The 11,800-nt window shown below is 34.7% G+C and overlaps 1 protein-coding gene across 6 annotated transcripts in view; it reads left to right on the forward strand.

Annotated features, from left to right (window-relative positions):
• The window catches only part of INPP4B (inositol polyphosphate-4-phosphatase type II B), a 276,861-nt gene that overhangs the window by 164,795 nt on the left and 100,266 nt on the right, over positions 1-11,800 (forward strand). For all 6 annotated transcript variants that reach the window (XM_017732655.1, XM_017732656.1, XM_017732657.1 and 3 more), the window contains one exon: positions 3,645-3,792. In XM_017732655.1, coding sequence (XP_017588144.1) covers positions 3,645-3,792 — 148 coding nt within the window. The remainder of the gene's footprint in view (positions 1-3,644; positions 3,793-11,800) is intronic.

Below are 11,800 nucleotides of genomic sequence, written 5' to 3' on the forward strand. Positions count from 1 at the left end.
ACCCCCATATACATACATATTTAGTACATGTGTATATCGTTGTAAAGCTTTCTGGTACTTTCTGTTTCTTATTGTGTATCAGGCCTTCAAAATGATGCAACTGGAAAAAATACCCCTCTGTGAATCCTTAAGCCTGTAGGCATAGAAGAACACTGGCATTCTCCTGAAATTTAAATCTTAGGATAGGGAACTTGCAGCCCTCCAGTGAGTTATGAGATGCTTATTCAGTGAGTGGGAATGAGTAGTGTATTTCAGTGCCTTATCACTATTCCATTTATACCCCAAGAGATTGAATTCACGTCTCAAAATTCATTTATTTATAATGCTGGAGAGTTTGCCAGTTGTTTGCATGTAAACAAATTGCACTGTAAATAAAAAAGAGAATAAAAGTAATTGAAATTAAGCAAAATTAAGATAGCTGTAATTATTATTCCTGAGGTAATACACATCATATACCTATGCTACAAAGAAAGATATAAATAGAAACACTGTTAGTAAATTAATAAATGGCAGAGATATGCTTTGATCTATGTTCAATAGGGAATGAAAATAAAACCAGAGTATTCAATCTTTTATTATTTTTTTACTCTGCTTACAAGGGAAGCAATGTGAAGGATATTGCATGGAATAAAAAATGCAAAGGTCTTCACATTTAAAAATGAGAATGTCCAAAAATATGGATGGGTAAATACATGGCACTGGCTTTTAGGCTTGATGCTACAGAGAAAAGCTTTTAAAATTGGGTTTTCTCTTTTTTAAGCACTGCAGTTCATGTGGATTTTATTTTTTTTAACCCCTCTCATGATCACTGTCTAAATACAGGAGGGATCATGTTTACAAACCTTCCACTCATTTTAATAACTACTTTTTATAAAAGCCAATTCTACTCTTGCCATTCTTATTGTTTGAGTGCTTTTACATGTCTTCTAGAATTCTGTTCTAGAAAACTTGTTATAGTTAGAAATTAATTACTGTTGTAGTTGGAAAGGAAGACACTTCTGAAATTTGTATGGAATTGCATGATTTCAGTAGTTCTGTTTATGAGGAAAACATCAAGCACTATGCAGTTTTTATTGACAATCTCAAGCTTTAATAATACTGCATATTGGAATTATTTGGATTCTTTGGGAAAAATTCCCAGGCTTTTTTTCTGAGTTTGTAAATTAAATTTTCTTCCTAAACCCATGGAGAGATGATTTGACCGTTTTAAAAAACTACAAGGCACTTGAGATTACCCCCATCTGAAAATTCAGACCTGAATCAAAAACCTGAAAATTCAGCTAGTACCTGGAGAGTAGTTTAATAATTCTAGCAACCATAAAAGTCACAATTTTAGATCCAAATTTTCAGTGTCCTTTGTCCCTTGCTGCAGTCCTGATGGGTTTTCTGTTTTTTTTTTTTTGTTTTGTTTTTTCTTTGTGATGGTTGTGGTTGTGGTTACAGGGGGGAGATGGAAGGAAAGAGATTTTTCAGCTACATATTTGCTTTAGGTTCTAACAGATTAATGTGTATTTTTCAGTGTAATAGATTCTGAGTGCAAATTTAAGGGCTGTTCTTGGAAGAACATGCTTTGATAAACTCCTTAGGAAGTAGACATAAAAAGGTAAAATAAAGAAAAGAGTCTTTTGTGTCTGGGGCATCATCATTTAAAATGTCCTGGTAATATATACCAGGCTGCTCCCAACTGATCAGGGGGCACAACAGAAAAAAACCAAACCCAACCCAAAATTATCATCTGGTTCGGCAGTTTTCTGTTTAAGGCGAGACCTGAATTAGCCCTTAGTTTCCCAAGCTCTCCCTGACATTTGAAAATTTGTATTCCCTGCCTTGTTAATGGGAGATGATTGGTGCCATATATCAGCCTTGTGAAATGACAGAGACTGTTAGTATTACTGACAAGACTGGTTTCATTGATTACAAGAATCTCAGCAAAAGAGAAGGAAAATAGGAAATATGTGTTGCAGCATGTTTTAACCAAGTGATATAATAAAGCCCAGACAATGGGTGGAAGTTGATCATAGGCTTGGAGATGCTTTTTTCTGTAGTTAAATCTGTGTAGTGAAGATCCTCAAACTCTAAAAGTGTGTGGAAAAATGTTTGAACATTAAGATATTTTGGGTATTAGTAGTAAAGAAAAATTACTGTTATTCATATGTCAGTGATTTCAAGCATCTCTTTGGCTTATTTCATAACACTGAGTTAGAATTTAGTTTTTGAAAGTAAAATCACTAATAACTAAAGGCAAAATGACTCTAAAAAGGCTTCCAGTTTTTCATCAAAGACTAATGCTGAAAAATAGTAGAGTGATGGGAATACAGAGCAGTACAACTACTTAAACACTACTCCTTTCTTTGAGTTGCCAGCGATGGGTTTACTGTCAGTATCTTTGAATCTCTGGTCTTGTTTTAGGCCTTTCCTAAAGGATTTCTGTTAAAAAACCTGATTGCTTAGATAGACAAGAGAGTTTGTGTATCTTTTATTTTTTATTCTCTATAAATCAGCCTACATAAGCATTAATGGTGTCAGGGAGTTGTGAATTGAAATGTCTATTAGCAGATGTCATTTTGACAGCAGCAGTTTCCCCACAGCACACATGGGGAATGCATTCCTTTGAGTTACAGACCACTCAGCGGCAGATCAATGGGAGCCTGCTGGAAGGCAGCTTTTTCCAGAAGGCTGACAGAAAGGCACCAGTGGAGGATTTGGATGGCTGTCCAAAGTCATTCCGAGTTGGGAAGCTGTGGACATGTGTGTTAAATGACAATCATTTGTCTCCAAGTAAGCTTATCAAAGTAGTCAAACAGAACGTTTTCTTCCTCAGCTTTTCCCCTATTTGTTCTTTCTGGAAAATAAGAGCAGGGTAAAAGAAAAAGATGGAAAGGAGAGAGTAGAAATTTCCCACCTTTATTATAGAGCATCACTGTAAGATCTGAATGGAAATGTAGCCAACATGTGAGAACTGTAAAATAAAAACATGATGGATTGTAAGCTTCCAAAACACCAAGAAATGTGATTTTCTTATGTCATGTTGCAATAGTGATCTGAAAACAGTGTGTGTAACACAGTGACAGGGCTGTTATATTTATTTCTATGTCTTGACCACATCAATGATCAAGGTAACTCTAAAATGGTCAAAAGTTGTTTCCTTTAATGTAGAAGCACACCTTCTATTTGTGTTAATGACTTCTGTGTGTGCATGTCAAGGGGAAGATGCAGCTGAACTCTGAGTCCTGTGCAATTTATTGGAATTGTGAGTGGTTCTAGCAGGTAGCAAGCAATGGTAGGGACTGTATTGAGTTCATTGTTCATTTGCTCATTCTGGTTTTCCTAACTTCAGCTTAAATGTACAAAAAGAGAGTCTAATTTACATTCTCACTACTTTGAAATCCTAAATTCACAGGTTAGCTACTGTGCTGGTAAAATGTGATTTAATGACTGTACTAGTAATACTTTGTCCTCCACATTCTGGTATAAAAAATGAAATAAAAATTAAATGCTTTTAATAGAATTTTAATGGTTCTAAAATTAATTTTGTAAGCAAGGGGGAAAACAATATATATTATTTTCTGCATGAAATTGTTGCCATAAATTTTCAGAGTCACATAACCACAGTAAAGCAATGATATGATTTTTCCCCTTTGCAGTGTTAAGAAACCCAGTCTGTAAGTTATATAGATTCCCTACTTCTGACAACAAGTGGATGCGGATCCGGGAACAGATGGCTGAGACCACCCTCTCTTTCCATGTTCCTAAAGAACTAATAAATCTGCACATAAAGGAGGATATGAGAAGGTAAGGAAGAAGCAGCAGCAATAGTAAGAAGTAAATTTTATTTTTCTGACTTGGAATCATGCAAATGATGAGCTAAAAAATATTAATTTGAAGTATGAAATGGGCACTTTCTGGCTGCTAAGAATTTACAGCTGTAACTGAACAACAGAATTGACTGCTCAGAATTTTTAGGACTCCAGTGACCTCATAAGTTCTGAGCAACAAACTGTGCTAAAGTGCGGTCATGACTTTAAATCTGTGAATGTCAACATTTGGTTAACAATATAAATAATCTGGAACGTTAACATTTTATAAAGAATCAGCAAATGACAGGGGTGTGAACAGCATTGTGGTGTGTTTGGCTACATGTCTGGGTAGAGTTAATAACACAGACAGACATTATGCAATGGAAAATGACAAGTTTGTAGTGAATAAATCAGCAATGAGGATAAAAATGACATTCCTCTAGATAATCTAAATGAGGTGGCATAAGAAAAGGATACCAAAGTAATGTTTGTTTGAAACCTTAGTTCATGTTTGGTCTTGTAACCAGGAGAGATGTCTGAGAATTGTTAAAATGTGTACAGCCTGGGGAAAAAGGAGAATAGGGAACACAGGTGTCCCAAAATCCTCTGTATGTCTAATTTCCCACTGCAGTGATTAAAATGGCAGCTTGTCCTTGAATCCTTGTAAGCTGTGCTGATAAAATGTGCGGAAACCCCTTTATTTTAAGTAGTCCAGGGCTACCCTGAAGAGAATGCCTTCTTTATCCAGTGTTAATGGGTGATGTAGAAGATATTGCCTCTTTCCTCATGGAAGTTGCTTCACACATAGATGGGCATCTGGTCTCATGTATGAGACTAACACTGACCTAGTGCTGCATCCCAAAGCCATCCTGTGCACTTTCCTGTTGTGGTTTACAGAGGTTGTTTGTCCTGCAATATGGAGCTTCTTTTCTATTTTTATTCACCCCATCTGTTGCTTCTGTATGATTTTTTTATGCCAATAGAACAGCATGCAGAAGACTGGAATCTTGATTTTAATAGAGTCAGTGGACTGACACATACTTATGCATGGTGATGATGTGTTATAAAAATCCTATGAATTGTTATGATACTTTATTTTATTCATTTAGTACTGTGTTTAGGCATTTATGGCCTCATCTTGTTAGAGAATACTTATGTGCAAGGTTTTTTTTTTTAGTAAGCAATAAAAATAGATTATGCTGACTCGCACAGTTCATGCACTTCCCATATTTTCATTTGCCCCACAGGTAAATGTCTTTTAAATGTTAGAGGATTACTTTAACCACTTTTACTACTACTGCATTATTCTCTCCAAAGGCATAATGCAAGTAATAGCCCTTGTTGTTATTTCATATTATAGAATTCACCTCCCTGGATAAACTCATAGTAAAAAATCACCATGGTGGGGTTTTCTCCTCACCAAAATAAAGAAAAGCTTTGAGAAAGAAACAGAAGGAAAAGTTGCTCAAAGATTGAGACAAGTGCTTCTGATTTTCCTGATTTGCAACGTGGTTAAGCTGTTCAAGCCTAGTTGAAAGTGTGGGTGTGAAAGAGAGATAAGTGATTGATAGAGTCTGAGGGAGGAGGTACGACTAACCAAAAGGAGCAACAACACGTGGTAGGATAGTAGCAGATGGTGGCAATAGGGGCATCTTTGTCATCTATTATCATATAAGAGCATGGGTTGGAGCTTCAGTTTTGTCTGGGCTTTGCTTTTTGAAATAATTGCAAAGACGTGTTCTTGTGGAGCCCTTACACTTGTAATCAAGTAAAACGTGTGAGGAGGATGCTACTATATTAGTTGTTGAATTCACACAAAACATGTACTGCACCATCTTCAGGCTATTCTCTTCTGAGGTATACTTCTCTGTGTCTTTTTCCCCCAGTTAGTATAAAAGGATAAATATTTTTGTCTCAGAAGCCACTTCTTATCATACTCAGCCTGTTTAATTTTATTTTTATTGTGGCTTCAATATAGTCAGGTCTGACGCAATTACCTATAAAAATATGCAAGTAAGTGTTAATCCTATTCAGTATTCATTATAATTTTTAGTTTAAATTCCCTTTCCTCACAGCTCTTACAATTGTTTATCTCTTGATAAAGCTCCAGTGTTCATTGTTAAACAAACTCTTTCATTTACCGACATGATGCTCTGAAATATGTAACCTCTAAGGGTATTTAACTTTGGGTTTCAGCATGAAATAATATTTTTAAAGAAATGCATGCATTACAGATTTTATCCTTCAAACCTCCCTGGAAGAAACTTTAATAGGAGCTATATGGTAATTTTTATTGTTCTAGCAAGGGTCATACAGTCTGCTTAGCTGGTTTTTATTACAAAATTATTTCTGTTTCCTCTTCGAGGTGTTCCAATGGGTCCTTTCCACTGTTTTTAATATTTCTTTACACAAATCTGGTCCTGATATTTTACATGTGTCATGCAAGATTAGCCAAATGGTTCTTTGAATGTAGTGATTATTAAAAAAGACTTAGCTTACAGTAATGGTTCAGAAAGTTGATTGACCCATACAATTGAAGATTGCAGTTGCAGATGCACCTGGTGTAACTGGATCAGCACAGCAAGAGATTTGGCTGAAAAGAAATGCCACCTATACTTGAATTTGGCCCATGGCATTTGTGATCACAACTCATAAGCAGATTTCAAATATAAATTACTGAACTTAAACCCTCTCTCCAGAGTACAAAGCACACACTCAAGTTTTCTCCTGAAATGACTGTCCTGTCCCATCAACACTAGGCTTTTTTTTTTGGTGCAAATCTCTGTATTTTATTTAATCTATGTATTGTATTTTATTTCTTTCATGTAACATTATGGAATGATGACAAAGTTAAGGCTGTCAGAAAAATAGATGTTTTTCTACTTCCTCTTATTAGACAACTATTGAGAAATGGAGCCCCAATGCCAAGTGTTGGGAGTAGGCTTTGATTTTTTTGGACCTTTGGATGCTGGTATTTACTTGACTTGTTTTTGAGCAGTGGCATTGCAAAAATGTATTGATAAGAGGTGATAGCATTTAATAAAAGTGATTTTGGGTAAACTTACTATGACTTTTGAAGATATTTGAATCAATCACATTCAGAGAGACACTGTTAATATGCCTGTCCACTTAAGAATTTTCACAACATTGTTTCTTGTAAGTACTTTCTTTTCAACACTTCAAAAATTCCCAAACCTGTCAGTAAATGTAGCTCAAATACATACAAATGCTGTATTTACCTCACTGTACATCAAAGGATGATTGCTCTTCTTACTCTCCATCAGTTACTGCATAAAGGAATATAAGTATATGAACATAAGTGTAGCTTGACTTTTGTAAATAGTGCTTAGACAATTGTCCGCATCAGACAAGATCAGTTTTAAACCCTGTTAATTTATAAACTAAAGGATAAAATATTGTAATGAATAAACACTACATAATTCTCTGTCCTCTTGATTTCACTGTTCACAACCTATTTTGGAAGAGATGGCCCCTGTGAAAGTCTAAGAGGGGCTTTCATAGATGACTTAAGTAAAATTTGCTGGATTTTACTTTGATTTTGGGTGTTTAAAGTTGCACTGCATTGGAATGGAGTGACATCACTGATATTTCTGTGACAGTTACCTCTACATAACATTACCTAGAATTCAGCAGTGCTGAATCTATAAAATGCTAACTTACATTCTATATTGAGACTGCCCTCTCAGAGAAGGCTTTTTTGCAAGATCCACACAGGTTTTAAGACTCCAGAGAAATCATTCTTAGCAAAGGCTGCTAAGATTTCCAGATGTTATATTTGTGCACAGCATGCCCTAAGGAAGTCCATATTGAGCAAATTAGAGCCTCCCACAATATAGTGAAAAAATGCAAAATTGAAGTGAAAAATTGTCTTTTTCTCAAGATTATAGTTATTTTAACACACTCAAACTCTGTCATCACAAAAATCATTTGAATTTTTACACTGTTAGCTAAAGGTTTTGAACTTAGCAGTACTTATCTTTGGCTCTAATAGCACTGACTCGGGTGTAATTTTGGCAGTTCCTGTTGCTTAAGGCATTAGGGCAACTAAAAAAGCTTTGTACAAAACTGAGAGATCCTCACTCTGTATTTTGAATGATGCATTCTGATTAATAAATTGGGGGAAAAAAGAAAACAGAAACCCAGAAAATGTTTAAATGGTTGAGTAATTGTTCAATTAATAATGCGATTAATCTTGCCACATGTATGACTCCAAGCTGAAAGAAGGAAATAAAGTTTTAAATTTAAACTGTGAAAATAAAAGGGTTTTGCTTATATCATGGAACTGAAGCAATATTGTCTTAAGCTGATTCCACTGTATTCTGGTGAAACAATCTAAATTGTAAAATAACCAAACAAAAAAACCCTAAAGCAATTCCAGATGCTATTTCTAGTTACTAAAATATAATTTAGGATAAAAGTGTAAATTCCACAGATGCCATTCTAAGTATTACTGGATTCAAGACTCTGCAATTGTCTAATACAGGAGAATTATCCTCTGCTATTAAATGAAAATCATGCAATTAACCTCAAATGATCATGCTCTTTGAAGATGTTGAGGTTTTGAAAGATAGATCCAAGTAATAAAATATCCAAGGAAGGGAGAGACAGAGAAAGGGTCTTAAGGCAGGAAGGAAGAAATGAGTTTAATTTAGCTTAAATATTGTCTCCACTTTTGTATAATAAAAAGGAGATGGTGGTGGATAGAAATTAAAAGGAACTTAAAAATTTCACCTCTTAGGAACTGTATAAAATATTATTGAGGCTTTGCAAACCCCAGTCTATTCTCCTCATATGTATACAAAAACAGCCTTTAAAATACTTTTTTATATATTTGTTGGCTTTTTTGGGGTTGGTAGTTTGCTCATGTGTTTCTGGTGTGATTTTTTGTCTGTTTTGTTTGCTTTGTTTGGTTTTTCTTTTTTTTTTCTGTTTATTTGTTTCTAAACAACTGTTCAGGGCATGTAAAAGGTAGGCACACCCTACATTGTAGTTTCTAGTTGCCTGTCAGGTCAGGCTTACCAAAACCTGGAATAATTTTGGAAAATTCTGTAAGAAGACAAAAATGGCAACTGTTTTCAAGAGATTCTGAAAGAAAATTATTAGTAAATAATGAAAAATATGCTTGTGGTTTTGGTTTTTGGTTTTTTTTTTTTTTGCTTCCCCAGAAAGGATTAACTCCTCCTTAATAATTATTTGTCTGTTTTGGAAACAATACAGTGAAAATACTATGATTACTTTATTTCTGGAGGGAATGCTATATTGTTTGTCTGGGGTTTATTGGCTATATATCACAGGAGCATATCTTGCAGCAAAGAGAAATGAGAGTAATTTTATCTGCTTCTGTTCTAAAAAAAAAAAAAAAAAAAAATGAAAAGATGAAATGGTTATCCATAAACACGTACATGAATTTTAAAGTGAACTTTGTGAGAAAAAATAATTCCTGTACTCCTTTCCTTAGAAAGAAACTTCTAAGCTTCCTTTACTCATGAGTGATTGAGTCATATCCCAAAGCTTATGGTGTATATTTACTCCAAAGCTCCTGTTTGATAAATATTCAGAATTTTTATGCTGTTATGATAGAAGTTTTGCAAATATAATCTCAAGAAATGTCTCATGTTGTTTTGAATCCTGCTAAGCTCTTTGCTTCTGATGTTTTGCAAAAGTAGATTTTAGAAGCTAATTTTGCTTGGCGGAGGTCAAAATAGTTTCATTTTTTAGGTTTTGAATTTGTCATGTTTTCTTCACTGGGAATCGCATCATTGGATTTTTGAAGCTGTATGTATAAAACATTGCTACTTGGTCTTCATACAGTATTTTTGGTTTATGTACTTTTATCTTATATTCTCTTAATTATCTCCTTTGAATTGCAGTGATCTTTTAAACTTTATCTTTCAATTTGTCAGGATTTGTGCTGTGTCCTTGATGATGCAAAGGGCTATTTCTGCTGTTCCCTTTTCTGAGACAGAGTAATCAGACTCAAGAAAGTTCTTTGAGGGATTGCCCTCTTTTCACTCCTCTTCCTCATCTTAACATCTTGCTGATGTTTTGCACTATTTTAATTTATTGTCACTGACCACAGGTTTTCACTGTGTATTCCACAATGGTGTCTGGACTGTCGGAGGTAGTTTTGCAAAAACAAGTTCATGGGAAACATGATTTCAATACTGGGACTTCCTTCTAATTTTGCAACATGATGCATACCAGTTGTTCAAAGTGCTCGTTACAGAAATCAGGGTTTGTATTTTAGCATTGAATATGCTTCCTTCAGACTTCTAAGCTGTTGTATCTAAAGTGATGAGCAAGTCATTTTCTGTTACTAGTGTCATTAGAGTGCATGGCACAAAGCAGGAGCTGTTTAAGTAGAAATTACCAACATGAATCATACAGGAAATTCATTGTGCCTCTTTCAGGTATTTTTAGTGGTTTACCATAATCACTCACCTAAGGTGTTCTGAAAAATAAAAAAAGCATGAGTTGGTAAATCAAAGGCAGAATACTCATCTGAGCCTTGGGTTCTCAGCCATTTCTTGATAGAAAGACGTAATTAGTCTACCAAAGGAAAGAATGCATGTAAAAACCAGAATGTAACTAAAACAGACTTAAAAATTAGCTAATTAGCTGATATTTAAGGTGGAGAATGAGGAATGGGACAGACTGTTTACATCCACATTCTGGTTAGATACAAACGGAGCAAGATTATGACAAGGCCACCAAGGAATGTAACTGATTAATGAAGGCAGGAGATAGTGGAAGCTAAGACACGTTCTCAGGTGGAGTTTCCATTGGGCAATGACAGAAAAAACTGTCCAGGAAGCAGTTTGAGGAGCTGAACAGCAAGACAAAGACATACAGCTCTAGACAAAGCCTGGATTTCATTCTGTAAAATGAACTTAAGTTGATGGTGAGAGCACAAGATCTGTCACAGTGATGAGAGCAATTATCTGGAAAAGACTTTGAGAGAAGATTTGGAGTGGGGGGGGATAAGATGATAAATAACTCTTTTAACAACACAGAGCTTGCACTAAGCTTCCTGCTCAGTTGACAAGCTATTAAGAATTCCATGGATGCATTGAAAAGTTGGATCAGTAACTGATTTGCCCTCTGTTGAACCAATATCTATTATAAATATTATTTTTTTTACAGCACAATTGTTGTTTGACACAATTACTAGTTTGTGTGTTCCAAAAGTTATTCAATTAAATAAATTATCATAAAAGTATTATTATTAAAATAGATTAAAATTTTCCAAAACCATGAGTATTAGTATGAACTATAAACTTTCAAATATGAAAAATATGTTTTTTCCACTCTCTTTACTTTTGGAAGAGGCCTTTCATGTAATAATAATAAAGCTTGGTATTACAGAGTATTGTTGATGGAGTTTAGATATAGAAAAGACAATTTTTTTTTCATCCATAACTCAGAATTGTATTGAGTCAACAACAGCAGTGACAAATTGTAAAAGAACACAAGACATAAATCCTATTTAAGTCCTCTGTCTTCTATAATTCCATTAGAAAAAATAATAAAGGTATTAAATGTGCAAGGAGGCTGTTTTCTGAGGAAGTGTCTGTCATATAATCCTGTTGTCTCATGGTTTTGATTTTGCTGTATTTTAAAATGAAAATAAATTCAGAAAATGTAGTCTTCAAAGTTTCCATCCTGCATATGCTCTAGATTGCTATAGCACTGTACTCTTTCTTTAAGCATTGTAGTCTTTTTTTGTGACATATTAGAGGCTGAATTTTTACTTCAGTGATTGGTCCATGTTTCTGAGATGAAACAAATCAAATCTTGTCACCAGTAATGGGGGCAGGATTTGGTATTTCTTGAAAACCTATTAAAGTTAATATTGAGGGATTTGAGTTTCTCCTTCGCATTGCTATTGGTGTCAGTGGAGTTGACTCATAGTCAGCCTGTTAAACAAATTTTTGGGTTTGGTTGGATGTTTTAGTCTGAAAAAAAAGGTTTCTATTCCTGCT

The sequence above is a fragment of the Corvus brachyrhynchos genome, unplaced genomic scaffold (genome assembly GCF_000691975.1).
Source record: "Corvus brachyrhynchos isolate BGI_N302 unplaced genomic scaffold, ASM69197v1 scaffold444, whole genome shotgun sequence".
In the NCBI taxonomy this organism is placed as follows: domain Eukaryota; kingdom Metazoa; phylum Chordata; class Aves; order Passeriformes; family Corvidae; genus Corvus; species Corvus brachyrhynchos.